The sequence below is a fragment of the Anomaloglossus baeobatrachus genome, chromosome 5 (genome assembly GCF_048569485.1).
Source record: "Anomaloglossus baeobatrachus isolate aAnoBae1 chromosome 5, aAnoBae1.hap1, whole genome shotgun sequence".
NCBI lineage: Eukaryota > Metazoa > Chordata > Amphibia > Anura > Aromobatidae > Anomaloglossus > Anomaloglossus baeobatrachus.
In genome coordinates, this window is record NC_134357.1 from 68,293,186 (window position 1) to 68,315,599 (window position 22,414).

The 22,414-nt window shown below is 45.4% G+C and overlaps 2 protein-coding genes across 2 annotated transcripts in view; both read left to right on the top strand.

Annotated features, from left to right (window-relative positions):
- LOC142312631 (scavenger receptor cysteine-rich domain-containing protein DMBT1-like) overlaps positions 1-22,414 on the top strand; it is a 660,637-nt gene that overhangs the window by 80,190 nt on the left and 558,033 nt on the right. The gene's annotated exons all lie outside the window — the stretch shown is intronic.
- Positions 1,055-20,537, top strand: LOC142310507 (CUB and zona pellucida-like domain-containing protein 1). The gene is made up of 6 exons (XM_075348040.1): positions 1,055-1,064; positions 1,146-1,284; positions 2,878-3,092; positions 14,204-14,379; positions 15,432-15,820; positions 20,187-20,537. Exons 1-6 carry the CDS (start codon positions 1,055-1,057, stop codon positions 20,440-20,442), a joined length of 1,185 nt encoding a protein of 394 aa, XP_075204155.1. The 3' UTR covers positions 20,443-20,537.

The window sequence follows — 22,414 nt, forward strand, 5'->3', positions numbered from 1 at the left end:
AAGCCACATGGCATGAAAATCTGTGCTAGTGGAGTGCGATAAAAAATCTCATTGCACTCAGACCAATATTAGCCTATGTGTCAGCACACATGAGCGATTATTTTCTCAGCCCTAATCAGACCGAGACTCTTTCTCTCGCACCCATTCAAGTGTATGGGGCGAGAGAAAAATCGCACTACACTCGCGGTACACCGGTGTAAGAATGGCAATAGCCGGCTACGAAGGAGAGAGGGAGTTAAATCCCTCCCTTCCCACTTCAGTGCCGGCCCACCCCTCCTCAGCACTGGCCCGCCCCTCCTCTGTGCCAGCCCACCCCTCCGCAGCCCCGGCCTGCCGCTCCTCAGTGTCGGCCTGCCCCTCCTCAATTCCAGCCGACCCCCCTGCAGCTGAGGTCCACTCGCACGGTCGGATCTCAGTCACAGGGACACTTGCATGACACTCGGCTCTGCTGTACTGCCAGCGTGAGCCGAGTGTCATGCGAGGTGATCGCAGTAATCCCCTTGTGGCCCCAGCCATAGACTTAATATAGACGTACTAGCTACTTCTGAGCCACGCAGAGACCAGTGTGAGTCGGAGAATCTTCAGAAAGTGACATAACGAAGAAGCAGAGTATTAAAGTGAAGGATCCTGGAGAGAGCGGCAATAGATGAGTATATTAATACACACAGCGTGGAATGGAGAAATTAAAGATGGCACTCCGGTTTGGATCTTCGGCTTTATTCACTGTAAATTACAGGCAAAGCATGTGGGGAGAGAGGGTGTGTGGACACGTCGGTTGTCTGACGTGCTGGCACACCGTCTCTCCCCATATGGTTTGCCTGTAATTTACAGTGAATAAAGTTGAAGATCCCTACTGGAGTGCCATCTTTCATTTCTCCATTCCACACTATATGCTGACCTTTTGACTGGACTGAGCACCATTAGGGACGGCTTGTATTTCCACCTCTGGCTGTAAGCTCTGAGCCATAAGTAATCAAGCATACACAGCTGTGGTGCCCGGTTTTTCTACCTTTATTGACTTGATATTAATACACACACTATAATACATGCAAATATGCACAGATGTAATGGAATGTATATATTTTTAATTTACATTACCGTATATATTTTGTCAAAAACATCGTCTTTATGTTTATTCATTGCAGCCAAATGTGGAGACATTTTGACAAATTTACATGGGAGCATTTCTTTGGATTCCGATATTTCCTCAGAGTCTGATTCCTGCATATGGTACATTAGTGTTGCAAACAATTATAGAATTCATCTCAATTTTGGAGCATTGATGTGAGTATAATACAAACATTCTGATATTTACAGTATATTACAAAAATAATTACACCCATGATATTTTAGTAAATATTTTATTATGTCTTTTTATGGGACAACACTTAAGATCTGACACTTTGATACAATGTACAGTAGTCAGTGCACAGCTTGTATAACAGTGTAAATTTGGTGCCCTCTAAATAACTCAACACAAAGCCATTAATGTCTAAACCGCTGGCAACAAAAATGAGTACACCCTTAAATGAAAATGGACAAATTGTTCCCAATTAGCAATTTTCAAGTGACTCATTAGTGTTCCAAGGTCTCGGGTGTGAATGAGGAGCAGGGGTGTTACATTTGGTGTTATCGCTCACACACGCTTTCATACTGGTCATTGGAAGTTCATCATGGCTCCTCATGGCAATGAATTCTCTGAGAATCTGAAAAAAAGAATTCTTAAGCCCCTGTCACATTTAACGACTTACCAGCAATCCCGAAAATGATGCCACCTGATAAAGGATCGCTGGTAAGTCGCTGGGAGGTCGCTGGTGAGATGTCACACAGTCAGACCTTACCAACGATGCAGTAATGATGAGCGACCTGTATAGGAGGTCATTGTTAGGTGTCAAACACAGCGATGTGTTCTGCTCAGCAGGACATCACCTTTGAAGAATATTGGTCCAGACCCTTCGGCAACGACTAGCGATCTCACAGCAGGGGCCTGATCGTTGGTAGGTGTCCCACATAACGAGATCGCTAGCAAGATCGTTACTGCGTCACAGAAATGGTGATGCAGCAACGATCTCGTTGTGTGTGACGGAACCTTAACTCTACATAAAGATGGTCTACATGATAAGGACATTGCCAAATGGTTGAGGAAGTAAAGGTGGCTGGAAATTTAAGAGGCAACAATCATGCGATCCTCAAATTTTTTGTTACAAGAGGAAAACTCAGACTTCAAGGTTTGGCTTCTGAAAGGCAGGTTTTACTGTACTCTGAAAGAGGATAGGAAAGGTCCAATTGCTGGATGTAGACATTAGTGATAGATATTAATGGCTTTATGTTGTGTTAGAGGGCACGAAACTTACACTGTTATACAAGCTGCACACTGACTACTTTACATTGTGTCAGATCTTCAATGTTGTCCCAAGAAAAACTATAATAAAATATTTACATAAATGGGAAGGGTGTATTCACTTTTGTTATCTACTGTATGTGTTGACAAAATTGTTAGTAAAAGATTTATCTCCCAAAAAAGATGACATTTACATTTGGTGATAAGTAATGAAATTAAGTTTGATGTACGTTCAGCAGCTAGGATCACCACGGAACCATTACCGGTCTTGGTCATGGAAAAGTGACTAAATACTATTGTCTAGTCTCTTTCAGGTGTCATGAATTGGAGCTACTGTAACCTCACACATAGAGTAATTTCAGAATATTTCTCTTTTTAGAGTCAACCACTATTTCGTATTCATCAGAGTTTACACTTTTGAGTTTTGGATCCTGATGTTCAATTTCAATGAGAAATGTTGTCATCTATGGTTGTGTGAAACATACAATGCTATATTTTGTTCTCTGATGTTGTATCACTTGACTTCTTCTGACCAGAATGAATAATTCTCAGTCCTGCCGGTCATCGTCCTTGTTAGTTTATGATGGAACACCGATCGGATCAGCTTTGCTTGGAGATCTCTGCACATCAAGTTCTAGGGATTTCATCTCCTCTTCAAACAGCCTTAGCATTGTGTTCTCAAAGTCTTACAGAGATGGAGGATTGAGTTTCTCTGCAACATACTACTCTACCTTTACCAATGATCAAAATGGTATATTGATTTACTTTTAGTTTTTCTATTTTTTTCGACACTAGTCCATAATTATTATAATTATGAAAGTTAATGATGTTTTATAAAAAAAATAACATTTGCAAACAATTTTGTGAATAGGAAAAGATATTTTCAGAATAACTTATTGTGTAGTGACTTTTTGTGAAAAATCAATGAACAACATGGATGTTACATTTTACTGAAGTTTCTTCTTCCTCTGTTATTACTATTCAACATTTGATGTTCTAATAACACATAATAATGATTACTGTACTTTTCGGATTGTAAGACGCACTTTTATCCCCAAAAAACTAGGGGTAAAATGGGAGTGCGTCTTACAATGCGGATATGGCTTACCGGGGCGGCAGTGGTGCAGAGAGGTCATAGGAAGCAGGGTAGGTGATACTGAGCGTGTCACTGCAGTGTTGTGGCGGGGGCGGGTGCATTGAGCTGACTGCGGCCACTGTTGAAACCCCCTCGGTTGATGCGATGAACTTCACGAAAATGTCTGTGGAGGTGCTGCATGTGCAGATTGACTCGATGGACTTCAAAAAAATGGCCGTGGAGACCCTCTGGGCACACGTTGCCTCCGCAGCCATTTTCTTGACATCCATTGTGTCAACCGCAGGCGATTCAATGGAGTCTGCAGTTAGATCAGGCGCCCACTGCTGCAGCGACACCTCATCCTATGACCCTCCTGAGTCCTCTACTGCAGTAACACCCCTGCAGCACGCCGGCAGATAATTGGGGCCTTCTACCACAACACTCCTGATGCTGCAGTATCGCTGACACTCCATCCACTGACTCTCCTGAGATGCAACACCCCTCGTCTGAGCCCACAGCATTGCCGACCCTGCCTCCTGTGACCTTCCTGAGCTGCTCCACCCCCACCTTCCCCCTGGTAAGCATTAGGATTAAGACCCACTAAGATTATAAGACAGACCCTCATTTTAACATTAAAAATTATCTTTACCTATTTTTCTTCTCTAAATTTGGGGTGCATCTTATAATCCATTGTGTCTTGTAAACCAAAAAATACGGAATATTTATACTGCGTCAATATGTTCTGCAACACTTTATTGTTCACGTACAAAAAAAAAAGAGTACAACATAGTAGAACTATTTAAAGGGGTGGTTCACCCATATTTTTTATTGTCTAGATCGATATTATATTGAGAAACAATGTTTCTCTCAAATTCCTTGTGTTGTAAATAGTGCCTGTGAGAGGCGCTATTGCAGACCGCTGCTCCCCGTCCAGTGACGTACCCGTCCAATGCTGCCACGTCACATCCGTGCAGCCGGCTACAGTCTTCCAGACTCTGAGCTGTGAGCGGTGTTTCACTGCTGTCACAGCCCACCTGCTCCCCCCTCCCTCCTCCCTCCTAGCACAGCATGGCGCGTCTCCTGCTCCCCCCTCCCTCCTTGCAGAACACTGCAAGCAAGAGACGTGCTGTGAGGGAGGAGGGAGGAGGGAGAAGATGGTCTCAGAATGCAGCCGGCTGCACGGATGTGACGAGGCAGCATTGGACGGGTACGTCACTGGACGGGGAGCAGCGGTCTGCAATAGCGCCTCTCACAGGCACTATTGACAACACAAGGTATTTGAGAGAAACATTGTTTCTCAATATAATATCGATCTAGACAATAAAAAATATGGGTGAACCACCCCTTTAAACAAGAAGGGTGAGAGTCCTGCTGGGAAGAGCTTACAATTTATGAGGAAATAGGGGTGACACAAAAAGTAGAAAATTAATTGGAATTGTCTCTCCAGTAAAGGAGACAAACTCTAGCTCAGCGCCACCTATTGGAAGTAGCGATCCTAAAATTAATTGGATTATTTATTTTAAGCATTGAGAATTTCCCTCAGGTTTGTATTAATTTTTGTTTTGTACTGCTGGTTATTTGTTTGCAATCTGTTTATATTTTTTCACTCTTAATTAGCAGTACTGCGATTATTTTTTTTAACTGTACTCACATCCCTCACTACAAAGCATAAATGGAAGCAGGAAAAGTTTAAAAAACATTTCTGCTTTCTCTGACATCCAGGAAACAACCTAGGTGAATCTAAAATGTAATCTCTGGACTGTAAAGCCCCAAAAGATAGTGTGCAGTCATGGGGTAAAGTTAAACTATTTTAGGTACTGTACATTCTAATACTGCCCTAGACTACGTTCTTATGATGAGCTTTTGGTGATTTTTTGATGTTGCAGAATTTCTGCACCTATTATGCAAATTAAGTTACTTACTAGTGATGAGCGAGTACTAAAAAGCTCGGGTGCTCGAAGCTCGGGCCGAGCCTCCCAAGATACTCGTGTACTCGGGCCGAGCAACGAGCCCAATGTTATCCTATGGGAGACCCGAGTATTTTTGTGAAATGACCCCCCGGCAGCATGGAGAAACCCTAAAAATGTCACAAAAGTCTCAGAAGAGTGCTCCAATGACATGGCAACAGCATGGGGAAGACCCCTTGAAGCATTTATCACTCAAAAGTCACAGCTGTGAACAATTTTGTCCGCGTTTCACGCCATTTTTACGGACTCACCAGAAAACCTTCCAAAATGACCCCAAAATGATTTTTCATGGCAGAAATGTTAAGGGCACATACCCAATAGTGAGATAGAGCTGGTGTATGTTACTTTTTGAGATTAATACATGAAAGATTTTACGTGAAAACATTGTGTGGCACTCCGATGTCCCTGAGAAGAAACGTACATGAAGGCCTATTGAGTCTAATGTGCCCATTTTGAGGAAGTGAGTCTTTGTAGTATTTTCCTTTGCCAGGGCAGTCCAAAATTGTGAGGTTCACCAATGCCCCTGCATACAGACGTGCATGAGGGCCTGTAAACCTGAAGTGCCCATTGTAAGGAAGTGGGTCTATTGTAGTATAGCCCTTAGGCAGGGCAGCCAAAAATTGGGAGGCTCCACGTTGTCCCTGGATAGAGACGTGCATGAGGGCCTGTAAACCTGAAGTGCCCATTGGAAGGAAGTGGGTCTATTGTAGTATAGCCCTTAGGCAGGGCAGCCAAAAATTGGGAGGCTCCACATTGTCCCTGGATAGAGACGTGCATGATGGCCTGTAAACCTGAAGTGCCCATTGGAAGGAAGTGGGTCTATTGTAGTATAGCCCTTAGGCAGGGCAGCCAAAAATTGGGAGGCTCCACGTTGTCCCTGGATAGAGACGTGCATGAGGGCCTGTAAACCTGAAGTGCCCATTGTCAGGAAGTGGGTGTATTATAGTATAGCCCTTAGGCAGGGCAGCCAAAAATTGGGAGGCTCCACATTGTCCCTGGATAGAGACGTGCATGATGGCCTGTAAACCTGAAGTGCCCATTGTAAGGAAGTGGGTCTATTTTAGTATAGCCCTTTGCCAGGGCAGCCAAAAATTGGGAGGCTCCACGTTGTCCCTGGATAGAGACGTGCATGATGGCCTGTAAACCTGAAGTGCCCATTGTAAGGAAGTGGGTCTATTTTAGTATAGCCCTTTGCCAGGGCAGCCAAAAATTGGGAGGCTCCACATTGTCCCTGGATAGAGACGTGCATGATGGCCTGTAAACCTGAAGTGCCCATTGTAAGGAAGTGGGTCTATTTTAGTATAGCCCTTTGCCAGGGCAGCCAAAAATTGGGAGGCTCCACGTTGTCCCTGGATAGAGACGTGCATGATGGCCTGTAAACCTGAAGTGCCCATTGGAAGGAAGTGGGTCTATTGTAGTATAGCCCTTAGGCAGGGCAGCCAAAAATTGGGAGGCTCCACGTTGTCCCTGGATAGAGACGTGCATGAGGGCCTGTAAACCTGAAGTGCCCATTGTCAGGAAGTGGGTGTATTATAGTATAGCCCTTAGGCAGGGCAGCCAAAAATTGGGAGGCTCCACATTGTCCCTGGATAGAGACGTGCATGATGGCCTGTAAACCTGAAGTGCCCATTGGAAGGAAGTGGGTCTATTGTAGTATAGCCCTTAGGCAGGGTAGCCAAAAATTGGGAGGCTCCACGTTGTCCCTGGGTAGAGACGTGCATGAGGGCCTCAAAACATTAAGTGTCCATTTTAAGGAAGTGGGTGTATTATAGTATAGCCCTTAGGCAGGGCAGCCAAAAATTGGGAGGCTCCACGTTGTCCCTGGGTAGAGACGTGCATGAGGGTCTCAAAACATTAAGTGTCCATTTTAAGGAAGTGGGTGTATTATAGTATAGCCCTTAGGCAGGGCAGCCAAAAATTGGGAGGCTCCACGTTGTCCCTGGGTAGAGACGTGCATGAGGGCCTCAAAACATTAAGTGTCCATTTTAAGGAAGTGGGTGTATTATAGTATAGCCCTTAGGCAGGGCAGCCAAAAATTGGGAGGCTCCACGTTGTCCCTGGGTAGAGACGTGCATGAGGGCCTCAAAACATTAAGTGTCCATTTTAAGGAAGTGGGCGTATTATAGTATAGCCCTTAGGCAGGGCAGCCAAAAATTGGGAGGCTCCACGTTGTCCCTGGGTAGAGACGTGCATGAGGGCCTCAAAACATTGTTCCCATTGCAAAGGAGCGGGTCTCCTGTCGTTGTAATGTCCATTCTGCAAAGAATGGGCGAAAAAATTTACCACTGGGGGTATACCTGAAACAAAGGCCTAAGTATTGCAATTTGTAACGGTCATCATCATGGTGGCGCATGAGGAGAAGGAGGAGCAGTCCAGCGATTATCCAAAGTCCAGAAGTGTGTACCCATGGGTGAGTGGAGGTACATGGCAAACTTTAAATTCCGCTCTCATTTGCTGGTGGTGTGGTGAAGTCTGGCCCAATCCAACCCTTGTTCATCTTGATCAGAGTCAGCCTGTCAGCATTTTCAGTTGACAGGCGTTTGCGTTTATCTGTAATGATTCCACCTGCGGCACTAAAAACACGCTCTGACAAAACGCTAGCAGCAGGGCAGGCCAGGACTTCCAAGGCGTAGAGAGCCAATTCATGCCACGTGTCCAGCTTGGATACCCAATAATTGTAAGGCACAGAGGAATGTCGGAGTACAGTTGTTCGATCTGCAAGGTACTCCTTCAGCATCTGGGCAAACTTAGGATTTCTTGTGGCACTTCCCCGCACCTCAGGGGCTGTGGTACGTGAGGGGCTGAGAAAACTGTCCCACATCTTAAAGACTGTTCCCCTACCTCTGGCGGATTGGACTTGTGCCTCTCTCGGCTGTACGCCTCGGTTGTCCACTGATTCCTGACCTATGCCGCTAGCGTTTTGTGAGGGGAATGCTTTGCCTACTTCCGTGAGTATGGCCTTCCGGAACTGCTGCATTTTGGTTGACCTCTCCTCTACGGGAATAAGAGACAAAAAGTTCTCCTTGTAGCGTGGGTCTAACAGTGTTACCAACCAGTAATGATTGTCGGCCAAGATGTTCTTAACGCGAGGGTCACGAGACAGGCAGCTTACCATAAAGTCAGCCATGTGCGCCAGACTCTTAACAGCCAGGACTTCAGTAGCCTGACCAACAAGATGACTGAACATGCTGTCCTCCTCCTCCTCCTCCTCCTCCTCCTCATCTACCCTGTCCTCTGGCCAGCCACGCTGAACCGAGGATATGACTGGTGTGCATGTCATATCCTCAATTTGGCCGGAGAGTTGCTCCATGTCTTCATCCTCCTCCTCGTCATAGTCCTCCACTGCACGTTGTGATGAGACGAGGCTGGGCTGTGTGTTATCACCCACACCCACTACTGTTTCTTGCTGCAACTCATCGCGCTCCGCCTGCAATGCATCATGTTTGTTTTTCAGCAGAGACCGTTTTAGAAGGCAGAGTAGCGGTATGGTGACGCTAATAATGGCGTCATCACCACTAACCATCTTGGTGGAGTCCTCAAAGTTTTGGAGGATGGTACATAGGTCTGACATCCATCTCCACTCCTCAGGTGTTATGTGTGGAGTTTGACCCATTTCCCGACGGCTTAGGTGATGCAGGTACTCAACAACTGCCCTCTTCTGCTCACATATCCTGACCAACATGTGCAGAGTTGAATTCCAACGCGTGGGGACATCACACACCAGTCTGTGAGCCGGAAGATGCAAACGGCGCTGAAAGCCGGCAAGGCCGGCTGAAGCAGTAGGTGACTTTCGAAAATGTGCAGACAGGCGGCGAACTTTTACCAGCAGATCAGACAGCTCTGGGTATGACTTTAGAAACCGCTGAACCACGAGGTTGAGCACATGGGCCACGCATGGAACATGTGTCAGCTGGCCTCGCCTCAAAGCCGCCACCAGGTTCCGGCCATTGTCACACACGACTTTTCCTGGCTTTAGGTTCAGAGGTGTGAGCCAGTGATCTGCCTGCTGTTTCAGAGCTGTCCACAGCTCTTCTGCATTGTGGGGTTTGTCACCTATGCAGATTAGCTTCAGCACAGCCTGTTGCCGCTTCGCCGAGGCAGTGCTGCAGTGCTTCCAGCTTGTGACTGGTGTGGAGGGTACAGTGGATGAGGATGCGCAGGAGGAGGAGGAGGCTGAAGAGCATGACATTCCGGAGCTGTAGAGTGTGGGTGAAACACTGACTGAGGTAGGGCCTGCAAACCTTGGTGTGGGAAGGACGTGTTCCGTCCCTCGCTCAGACTGGGTCCCAGCTTCCACAATATTAACCCAGTGTGCCGTCAACGAGATGTAGCGGCCTTGCCCACAAGCACTTGTCCACGTGTCTGTGGTTAGGTGGACCTTGGGTGAAACAGCGTTGTTCAGGGCACGTGTGATGTTTTGTGACACGTGGTTATGCAACGCGGGGACGGCACACCGGGAGAAATAGTGGCGGCTGGGGACCGAGTAACGTGGGACAGCTGCCGCCATCAGGTCACGGAATGCTTCTGTCTCCACCAGCCTAAAAGGCAACATTTCCAGCGCAAGCAGTCGCGAAATGTTAGCATTTAGAACTGTGGCATGTGGGGTGTTGGCAGTGTATTTGCGCCTGCGTTCAAAGGTTTGCTGAATGGATAACTGAACGCTGCGCTGGGACAAGGACGTGCTTGATGATGGTGTTCTTTCTGCGTAGGCAACTGCAGGTGCAGGAGTGGAGGAGGCTTGTTCGCAGGCAGCATGGACAGGGGATTGGCTCGCATGCACAACCAGCGAAGACGTAGCAGTGACATCAGCAAGCACTGCTCCTCGACTCTGTTGTACTTCCCACAACATGTGCCTGATCATGCTGGTGGTGGTCAGGCTGCTAGTTTTGGTACCCCTGCTGATACTGGCACGGCAGGTGTTGCAAATGGCCTTTTTTGAATCATCTGGATCCAACTTAAAAAACTGCCAGACTCGGGAAGACCTAACATTTGTACAGGCACCTTGTGTCGTCGTGTTGTTCCGGGGAACGGTTGCCTGACTTCTGCCTGGGGCCACCACCCTGCTTCTTACTGCCTGTTGTGATGCTACGCCTCCCTCCCCCTGTGCACTGCTGTCCTCGCTCTGCATATCCTCCTGCCAGGTTGGGTCAGTTACTGGATCATCCACCACGTCGTCTTCCTCTTCCGCACCCTGCTCCTCCTCCTGACTTCCTGACAATTGTGTCTCATCATCGTCCACCACTTGTTGAGACACGTTGCCAACTTCGTGAGAACGTGGCTGCTCAAATATTTGGCCATCTGTACAGACGATCTCCTCATGACCCACTTCAATATGAGCTGGCGAGAGGCCAGAATGTGTGAATGGAAACGTGAACAGCTCTTCCGAGTGTCCAAGTGTGGGATCATTTATGTCCGAGGAGGACGTGTACTCAGCCTGGTGGTAGGAAGGAGGATCAGGTTCAGAAATGTGCGGTGCAGTATCACGGCTACTGACACTTGACTGTGTGGAAGACAGAGTGTTTGTGGTGGTGCCAATCTGACTGGAAGCATTATCTGCTATCCAACTAACAACCTGTTGACACTGGTCTTGGTTCAAGAGCGGTGTACTGCTGCGGTCCCCAAGAATTTGGGACAGGACGTGCGAGCGACTAGATGTGGCCCTTTGTTGTGGCGAAATTAGAGCTTGCCCACGACCTCGGCCTCTGCCTGCACCACCATCACGTCCACTTCCTTGTTCCTTGCCAATGCCCTTGCGCATTTTGCAATGCTGTGCACTGCTGACGTGTATATTCACTACTTGTGCGTTATATCAAAGTTTCTGGAAATTGCACACAAGTGCACCTGTACGCTGCCACCAACAGGCACACACGTGCAGTTTTAAAAACCAAGCACGGACGCAATAAGAACCTAACAGGTTTTTTTGGGGAGCGACAATTACAGACAAGTCAGACACTATCTGGACTGTTTTACACTGTGTACACCAGCCCCAGATATGATGAAGGCTGGTATACGGTCACCACTACCCTGCCTGCCTGCCTGCCTGTATACTGGTACAATAGTCCTGACAAGGACTCTTTTGGTCACTAGCCTGTATTCAGACCTGGCTATACCCTGCCTGTATATAGCAACAATAGTCCTGAGAAGGACTCTGCTACTGTACTCCGACCTGGCTATACCCTGCCTGCCTGTATACAACTAGAATAGTCCTGAGAAGGACTTTTGGTCACACTGTTTGCAGCCCTGCAACTGAAAAAGCTATAAAGGGCCGCAAAGCTTTCCCTGAATCAGCGACACTCTCCCTGCACTGACAGTCTGGATAGCTGTGAGCAGAGCACAGCGCGCCGGCCGATATAAAGGCTCGGTCATGCTGTGCAGGCCGGCCAATCACTGCAATTCCACAACTAACAGGGCTGTGGCATTGCAGTGGTCTGCCAGCCAATCCCTGCATGAGGGCTGGCTCTCAAAAGAGCGCCAACATGCAGAAATGAAGACCACGAGTACAGCACGAGTATCGCGAGATTACTCGGTCCCCGCCGAGCAGCCCGAGTACAGCGATACTCGTGCGAGTACCGAGTAGTGACAAGCATGCTCGCTCATCACTATTACTTACCTTTTTTACATTTGTTTTTGTTGCTTTTTGATGCTGTGTTTTGTTTTATTTGTTGCTATTTTTTAAATAACGTGGCTTCAGTTTTTACACTTTCTGGTATTTGATTGGATAGAACTGTATTAATAAACGTAGGTGTGGATTACATGCATTTTTGAGGACATTACACCACAGAAATGGACTAAAAATGCACATGCATTTTGCACCTATGGATCTTCACATCTAATGCAAGTCTGTAGCACCCAGGGGGCAGGGGGATTCAGGCACGGTGGTGTCTCGCACCTGAGTTATTCGTCAACGGGCTGGTGTGATGATCTGGGATGTCGCGGTGGCCTGCTTCGTGCCCCGAGGTGTACACCAATAAAGAGGGAAGATGATGGGAATAGTAGTAGGATGAATGTCGTGATGCTACCTGTGGTATGCAGCCAAAGATTAGCTGTCGCTGTTGTCGCTGTCCTCTGGGGTGGATGGTAGTAGCAGCCAGAGATGGTATCGCTCCCTACAGGTGGAGCGGGACCCAGGAAGGACAATGAGAGGAGTAGTGATGATGTTTGGCGTGGAGGCGTGGGGCGGTGGTGCGGGTAATCAAGAAACAAAGTCAGTTGCTGCGGTTCAAGGTGTCTTTACTCCCTCTTTGTGCTGTGCCGCTTACCCGGTTAGTACTGGTCACCTGCTGTGATGGGCTCCATCGACCCTGCATAAGTTAGGAGAAGTCACTGATGTTTGAAAGAAGAAAGTCTTTTTAGCTGTGAGGCACCTTGCCGATCGTTACGCTCCCAGACCCAGGCTCTGTGAAGAGAAGAAAGTTAGAGGTGATGGTGTCGTGTCCCAGTACTGACGTCCCTGGTAGACTGACTAGTGATTGTGTGAGTTTGCTCCTATTTCTACCCCAAGTGGAACCTGCCCCCCCTGGTGGTTGTCCTAGAGACCGGGACATTCCCAAGTTTCATGCTGGCCAACACCCTTACTACCCTAGTCCAGCTCCCCAGAGAGAAGACTCCTAGGCTGTATGTAAAGTGTGACTGTGGAACACCAGTGATTAACCCCCACCTTACCTAAGGTGAATACCGCAGCTTAAATGAGCTGCAATACTCTGCGGCGACTAAAGCCTCAGTGGCGCCACAAGTCTATGGTGAAAATCTGCACAGAAACCTCAGTGTACCCACAAGAGAAATTGCTATGCTGTGGATTTAAATCACACACCGCAAGTCAGTTTATGCTGAGTAAAAAAGAGGCCCAGATTTCTATAAATCCAGTAATTTTGATGGAACTGTAAAATAACTGCTCTTGAGAGAGCTAAAATAAAAAAAAATGTCAAAAACTCACCAAAAACTCATCATTGGCAACCTAAAGTGAATATGTCATGTGATTCAAGAGAACAGATGGACACCCGAACAAATTCCACAGTCAGAAGTTGAAGGCAGCATTTAAATGGTTAAACATCAGCCAATAATCATCCAATGTAACCTGTTCCATTTGTTGCAGTAAGAGTTTTTTGGTGACTTTATACACAGAAGGCACCTGCTCTGTTTAAATAGGGCTCAGCTCCTATATTCACCCTTTCTCCATGACATATTAATAGGTCATTGAGTGGTAAGGGGGCTAACTTCGCTGCTCTGGTTCGATATATAGTTTAAAGGTTTTGTCCAGTACTAGGATATCCATTTATGATTTCACATGTTTCCTCCAGGTAAAAAAAAAAAGTCTATACTCACCTTCATGGCCAGCCCGATTCCAGCTGTTCCGGAAATGTGGTGCTGAGGCTCGCGTTACTTTGTGACGTCACCCGATCCCTGCGTCCAATCAGCACCAGCTTCTGTCTCCCCACCTTCGGACAAATCAGTTAATCAACAGGAAGAGAGTGCTGTGGCTGACGCTCACTTCCTGTTGATTGCTCATTTGATCCAAAGTTGGGGAGACAGAAGCTGGTGCTGATTGGACGCAGTGCATCACGTGATGTCAGAAAGTATGATGTCACTGCAAACGCCAGCACTGATGAAACAACGTCGACAGCTATAAGCTTTTTTCATTTTACCTAGGGGAAACGTGAAACCAGAAAAGGTTGTCCTAGTAATGGACATCACCTTTAACTAAAAGGCAAATTAATGTCTTTATATTCCATTGTCTAACCCCAATAGCTTAGCCTTATTAAATATTGTATGTCAGACTACAATCTCTAAACGAAATACATGTTTGCTTATATTTTTTTATAGTCACACTCTCATGCCATTCAGACTATATGAAAGCCCGAATCTCACTCAGTTATCTTCAGTCACTGGAGTATTCTTCAAATCATGTGTTCCTGAATGATCCTCAGTGTCGTCCTCAAGTTGTAGGAGATTGGTTGGAGTTTCGTATACCTTATGATGGATGTCTGACCATAAAACAGGTAGGAAATTTAAAGCATCTTTCTGGGACCACCTTTGGGTCTATAAAGAAAGAACTGTTACCCATGGGAAAAACAGCCCCAAGGTCATCTATGTGATATCACCCATCTGCAGTACCTAATAGGAAGGCAGTGATGTAAAAAGATTCCCAACAAGTTACATAGCTATTACATATTTATAAAATTAACATTTTTAGACCATAATTTTTTTTATTATGTGCCCTTGTACACACTAAGCATATGGAATGGACCCCAGAGGCTTCAAAAATTAATTTTTATTAGTTTCAATATTAAAGAAACTGCATGACTACAACAGTCTTCCTCAGGTGCCACTAATATGGTGTAGTAGGGTACACAATGTTGAGGTTAGGAAGAGTCAGAATAGATAGCTCCATTGGTATTAACCATCTTCCTGCATGCCCACATATTCTTGTACTCTATTCAGGTTAAAAAATGACAAGGAGTGCTGCCCCTTTTTTAATTTGTCTGGATTTTATAGGTCCCTGGCCTGAATTCTTGTGCTTGAACTGGACACTGCTCTGTATAATGCTGATTTTTCATTTTGGCAACAATTTGTGCCAACCACTTAGATCTTGACCCAAGGGTGAACATAACATTTGCGCAACCTATGGAGCCACACTGAGGCCAAATTGGTAAGGTAGCCCATTTCTACATCTAAAAAGAGTGGCTTCATATTTGTTGGATTGCAAGCGGCCCACATTTTGTTTTTGTACAGGGGCCCCTTTATGTCTGCGTCCACCAGTGTATTAATCCATGGCCCAACATAAAGGTACAAAGTGGAACTATAGAGAGAATTTCAAGTGATAAAATGAGAGCCCCATGTCCAATCAGCGCCAGCTTCTGCAGCCCTTTTACCTAGTCATAGCTTCTTGTTCTCTTGCTGCTTTTGTCACCGGTTAACATTTCTGCTATCAATATAGCTATTTCTCAATTTTGACATTTTATGCAAGATATCATCATGAAGAAAACAGAATCAATCAATTTCTGTGTAATCATTTTTTTCACATTTTGCTTTTTTTTTCTTATTTTTTTAGGTTGAAAATGACACAATAAGTTATACAAACACCTTGAGCACCGATTCAGCTGACCCAATCATCATTTACAGAAAAAAATTAAGCCAAACTCTTAAGTGTCGACTCTACCAAGATACTGTAGTGGAAGGCTCATACTCCGCAGATGACTTCATAAAGAACACCATAATCCAATATGGCCTTTACTATGCCAACTTGACATTCTTCTACTCTTCAGATTATATAAATCCAGTGTATCAATATCCATATTTTGTGGCGCTCAATCAGCATTTATACCTGCAAGCCACCTTACAAACATCTGATCCTGCTCTGGTCCTATTCGTGGATACCTGTGTGGCATCGCCTGACGACTCTGACTTTACAAGAAATGTTTTTTATATTATTCGCAATGGGTAAAGTAGTGTTACTTTTTTTTATTTGTGTCTTACATTTTTTCTTTTATGCTCAAAATTCATCTTAATAATACTACAATTGTTGCCCTTTAATTTGTAGTCGATCCAATATAATACATTATTGAACAAACCTCTACATATTTGTTCACGATATAGATGAGCCACAACATTATGTAAGACCCGCAACACACATCCGTGTAATTTGTAAGTGTGCGGTACGTATTTGCACGTACCGGAGACACGTACACACGGAGACCCATGTTATTCAGTGGAAGATGGCACACGTACGTAAAATCACACGGAACGTGTGTCCGTGTCGTAAGTACGTGTGTGCACTTTTCAACACGGATGACATGTCCGTTTTTGGCCGGCAACACGCAGGCACGGACCCGCTTTAGTCTATAGGTCCGTGCCTGCACGAACCGCACACGGAGTATGTCCGTGTTCAGCACGTTTCGTCCGTGTCCGTATTTCATTACAAAATCTGAAACACTTGTTTCCAATCTATCAGGTCAATAGAAAGCAAACAACAACACCAGGATCTCATGATGAATGATTAAAATCGTTAATTGGGTAAGAATGCGGGCCTTTAAAAACGTACACCACACGGACAGCACACGTGCGTATTTTTTCTCAATTCGGACATTCCACACGCACACACGGCTCGCATACACCATCACACAGATGCCATACGCATCGGAGAAATGCCCCTAAAAAACGGAACACGGACCCGAAAAACGGACCGTAAGACACGTACGTTTTTTTTGCCGAAGTGTGTTTTAGGCCTAATAGAGGTAGTACAGGAACAGAAAACCTAATTTTTCCTTTTGCTTTGCTCCTGCTCTATTCAAGTTGCTTGCTATCCTTGCCTGTGACTATTGATGCTAACCCAAGTTCATGAGCACTGATGCCGAGACTATTAGTGGGCTAGTGCACCCAGACAATGGTCTTCAAGCTTTTTAACTCTCCCCTGAGACTCTTTTGTTTTTCCTCCCTTCTCTTGAGAACCATAATGTTATATATATATATATATATATATATATATATATATATATATATATATATATATATATATATATATATATATATATATATACATATGTATATATATATGGGCAATCTTGAAGGAAGTTCCAGCAGGAAAGAAGACTAAAAAAAAATCCAGCTTTATTGAGCAAATTAAAAGATTCCATTTTTCATAAGTTGTACTCAAAGATCTAAGATTTTTCCTATTTACACAAAAGGCCTTTTTCTCTCAAGTTTCCGCCACAAATTTGTATAAGGGGTACTTCACACACAGCGAGATCGCTACTGAGATCGCGGCTGAGTCACGTTTTTTGTGACCTCATTAGCGATCTCGCTGTGTGTGACACTGAGCAGCGATCTGGCCCCTGCTGTGAGATCGCTGCTCGTTACACACAGCCCTGGTTCGTTTTTTTATTGTTGCTCTCCCGCTGATAAGCACACATCGCTGTGTTTGACAGCGAGAGAGCAACAATCCTGAATGTGCAGGGAGCAGGAGCCGGCGTCTGACAGCCTGCGGTAAGCTGTAACCAAGGTAAACATCGGGTAACCAAGGTGGTTACCCGATATTTACCTTCGTTACCAGCCTCCGCAGCTCTCACGCTGCCAGTGCCGGCTCCTGCTCCCTGCACACGCTAAGCTAAGCGGTGTGCGCTGGTAATTAAGGTAAACATTGGGTAACCATACCCGATGTTTACCTTAGTTACCAGTGTCCGCAGCTTCCAGACGCTGGCTCCGTGCAAGCGCAGCGTCGCTTGCACGTCGCTGCTGGCTGGGGGCTGATCACTGGTCGCTGGTGAGATCTGTCTGTTTAACAGCTCACCAGCGACCATGTAGCGATGCAGCAGCGATCCTGACCAGGTCAGATCGCTGGTCGGATCGCTGCTGCATCACTAAAGTGTGAAGGTACCCTTAAGCTGGGTTTACACACTGCAACATCTCAAACGACATCGCTGTAATGTCACCGGTTTTGTGACGCAATAGCGATGTCGTTTGCGATGTTGCAGTGTGTGAAACACATCAGCGACCTGGCCCCTGCTGTGAAGTTGCTGATCGCTACATATCGTTCAGGACCATTCCTAGGTCCTTTGTTTCCCGCTGTGCAGCATGCATCGCTAGAAAGTTTCAGTGTGTGAAAGACTTTGCAGCGACTTTGTTAGCAACTTCCCTTTCAAAAAGCTGCTTATCAACGTCCCCAACAACCAGCTAGGTCGCTCTGCAGGTCCGGATCGCTGTTGCGTTGTTGGCCAGGTTTGCCTGTTTGACAGCTCACCAGCGACTCAACAGAGACTTAGGGAGGTCGCTGTTACGTCACAAAACCGGTGACATTACAGCGATGTCCTTTGCGATGTTGCAGTGTGTAAACCCAGCTTTACTCTCTGTTAGTGAGCACTTTTCCACAGGTGCAGCATATCAAGATGCTGATTAGACATCATGATAACAGTTAATGGATCTGGAAAAGTTTAGCTTGGAAAAAAGAAGGTTAAGAGGAGACTTAATAGCTGTCTATAAAAAAAACTAAAGGGATGTTACAGGGTAGCGAGATTATCCTTAGGCTATGTGCGCACGTGTGCATAATTCATGCAGTTACACTGCGCTTTGTAGCGCAGCGTAACTGCATGCGTCCTGCGTACCCTGCACAGTCTATGGAGATTGTGCAGGGGCCGTGCGCACGTGGCATATTAGAACGCAGCGATTCGGCTGCTGCCCGAATCGCTGCATTCTAAGAAGTGACATGTCACTTCTTCCGTGCGCTCTGCCAGCAGCCCCTGCTCTGTCTATGGCAGGAGCTGCAGGCAGAGCGCACGTTCTCGCCGGCACCATGCGCTTCAGAACGGAGCTTTTCGGCTGCGCTCTGAAGCGCACCTTTTAGGTGCCGTGCAGAGCGCACACGTGCGCACATAGCCTTATTCTCATTTGTGCATGGAAACACGAGGAATGAAATGAAACTGAAGGGAGAAGATACAAATTAGATATCAGAAAAAAATGTTTGACAGTCAGATTGCTCAATGAGTGGAACATGCTGCTACGAGGGGTGGTGAGTTCACTAGAAATCTTCAAGCAGAGGCTGGATGGGCAGCTCTCTGAGATTGTTTAGTGAATCCTGCATTGAGCAGAGGGTTGGAAACAATGGCCCTGGAGGTCCCTTCCAACTTTAACATTCTATGATTCTATTTCACAAGTGTGCCTTAGACTGTCCACAATAAAATACGACTTTAAATTGTGCAGTTTTATCCCACAGCACAATGCTACAGATATCACAAATTTTGAGGGAGTGTGCAGTTGACATGATGACTGCAGGAATGTCCACCACAGCAGTTTGCCTGTGAATTGAATGTTAATATCTCAACCATAAGCAGTCTCCAAAAATGTTTCTGAAAATTTGGCAGCACATCCACCCAGCCTCCCAACCACAGGCACCGTGTAACCACAACAGCCCAGGATCTCCACATCCAGCATCTTCACCTCCAATATCGTCTGAGACCTGCCACCCGGATAGCTGCTGCAACAATTGGTGCATAACCAAAGAATTTCTGCACAAACTGTCAGAAAACATCACAGTGAAGCTCATCTGCTGTTCATCATCCTAATTGGGGTCTCCACCTCACTAGAGTTCATCAACGTACATAAGTCTGACTTGAGCTGGCAAATGCTCACATTCGATGTTGTCTGGCATGTTGGAGAGGTGTTCTCTTCATGGATGAATCTTTGTTTTCACTGTACATAGCAGATGACAGACTGACAAATTGTGGACCCACTAGATAATGACTGATTTTCTGACCTCCCCCCAGAACCTCCCAATACTGTAAAACTGCACATTTTAGATTGGCCTTTTATTGTGGCCAGCCTAAAGGCCCATTTACACACAACGATATCGCTAACGATATGTCGTCGGGGTCACGAAATTCGTGACGCACATCCGGCGTCGTTAGCGACGTTGTTGCATGTAACAGCTCCGAGCGAGTGTTAACGATCAAAAATACTCACCTAATCGTTGATCGTTGACACGTCGTTCATTTTCAAAATCTCATTGATCGTTGTGGACGTAGGTTGTTCGTCGTTCCTGAGGCAGCATACATTGCTACGTGTGACACCCCAGGAACAACGAACAACAGCTTACCTGCATCCTCTGGCAACGAGATGGGCGTGTCATTAGTGCGGCTGGTCTCCGCCCCTACGTTTCTATTGGTCGGCCGCTGTGTGACGTCGCTGAGTTCAGCTCATAAAAAATGGGAGGAAAAACAAAAGTGGTGTGTATAATTTTATCTTCCGGATAGTGGATAAGCAACCCGATTCAATTTCCAAAGAAATTCTAGCTAACTAATATTTCTTGTTATTTCAGGTGTGCCAGAGTTCAGGATTATATACACTATCAGTCTCCATCAAACCACATTTTCCGCTTTGGATTCAATGCATTCACATTTTTGAACAAACATTCCAATGTATACATTCAGTGCAAGCTTGTGGTGTGCAAGGAGGGCAGTGCCAACTCCCGCTGCAGTCAAGGATGTATAAGAAGACGCAAGAGATCAGCTAACGCCTACCACCAGGAGGAGGTTCATGTGGTGGCTGGACCTTTACAGCTGCAACATGACTAATACATTAAATACTCAAAATCAAAGAAAATCAGCATAGTAAATTCTATGGTTGGTAAATTTATATACAGATGATCTAATATGTGATTTCTATATTAACATAGCAAAAAATTACTGATGACAATATGTATAAAATAATAACTGTGATTAAAGTGTCTACTCTGCAGATAATAAATTTCACTGTTGCAATGATTTATGTGTACATATTCTTCTTTTAAAAAAAATATTTAAAAGAACTGAGACTCCTCAGTGGTTGATACCTTTTAATGGAAAAAATATCAAATAGAACGTAATCAAAAAGAGAGAAACGTACTTTCTCTTTTTGATTAAGGTCTATTTGATATACAGTACTGACCAAAAGTTTGGACACACCTCATTCAGAGAGTTTTCTTTATTTTCAGGACTCTGAAAATTGTAGATTCACATTGAAGGCATCAAAACTATGAATTAAAACATGTGGAATTAAATACTTAAAAAGTGTGAAACAACTGAAAATGTCATAAATTCTAGGTTCTTCAAAGTAGCCACCTTTTGCTTCCCAGAGATGCTTAGCACTTGTTGGCCCTTTTGCCTGCAGTCTGCGGTCCAGGTCACCCCAAACCATCTCGATTGGGTTCAGGTCTGGTGACTGTGGAGACCAGGTCATCTGGCGTAGCATCCCATCACTCTCCTTCTTAGTCAAATAGCCCTTACACAGGTTGGCGGTGTGTTTGGGATCATTGTCCTGTTAAAAAATAAATGATGGTCCAACTAAACGCAAACCAGATGGAATAGCACGCCGCTGCAAGATACTGTGGTAGGCATGCTGGTTCTGTATGCCTTCAATTTTGAATAAATCCCCAACAGTGTCACCAGCAAAGCACCCCCACACCATTACACCTCCTCCTCCATGCTTCACGGAGGGAACCAGCCATGTAGAGTCCATCCATTCACCTTTTATACAAAGACACGGTGGTTGGATCCAAAGATCTCAAATTTGGACTCATCAGACCAAAGCACAGATTTACACTGGTCTAATGTCCATTCCTTGTGTTCTTTAGCCCAAACAAGTCTCTTCTGTTTGTTGCCTGTCCTTAGCAGTAGTTTCCTAGCAGCTATTTTATCATGAAGGCCTGCTGCACAAAGTCTCCTCTTAACAGTTGTTTTAGAGATGAGAAGGTGTACCCAAACTTTTGGTCTGTACTGTATATATATATATTTTTTTTAATAAATTAGTATAGGGACTCCCAAATGTGAGAATCCGTGATGTGGATTGCGAGCTTACATATTTTGGGCCTTAAATATCAACTAATATCTCACAACTGAGGTATGGCACATTTTATCCATTTTTGCAGGATGTGTGTGGACCTTTTGATTTTAGGTGCTATATTGGTGAGTCTGTCATGTGTGATGCACCTGTATGGTGCTAATTGACCTGCCTGGCCTAGTGTTGTGCGTCATTCATAGGCCACAATTCAGACACTGTACGTCTTGCGCATCCGTGTGAGATGCCCTTATGTAGTGCTGAATGGCCCGCCTGACCTAGGTTTTCTGGCGTCATCTATAGGTTACAGTTCAGACACTGTGTATCACAACTATCTATATGACATGCTCCCAGTGCAAGCCTTATCAGTGTGCAAGTTTTTTTGCTGAGCAGGTGCCCCTCCCCCATAGTTTGGAGGGTTGAGAGATAGTGGTTATGACATCAGCAGCTTGCACCAGGGCTGCGGCCGCCTTCAAGAGGGAGGTTCACTACATTCTGTTTGTGCATACATCAACTGGTTTGGCACCAAAGGTACATTTTTACCTTTTAATGGCTAACTAAAAAGATGGTAATAATAGCAAGTTTTTGAGACTACTCAGGTCTCTTCATCAGGCTCAGTATAACACAAAATCTGAAGAGTCACATATTTATACACAACAGGACATAGAATGAAGCAGAAAGACAAGTTATGTGAAGCAGAACTATCAGTATGTGAAGGCGACAAACTGTTGG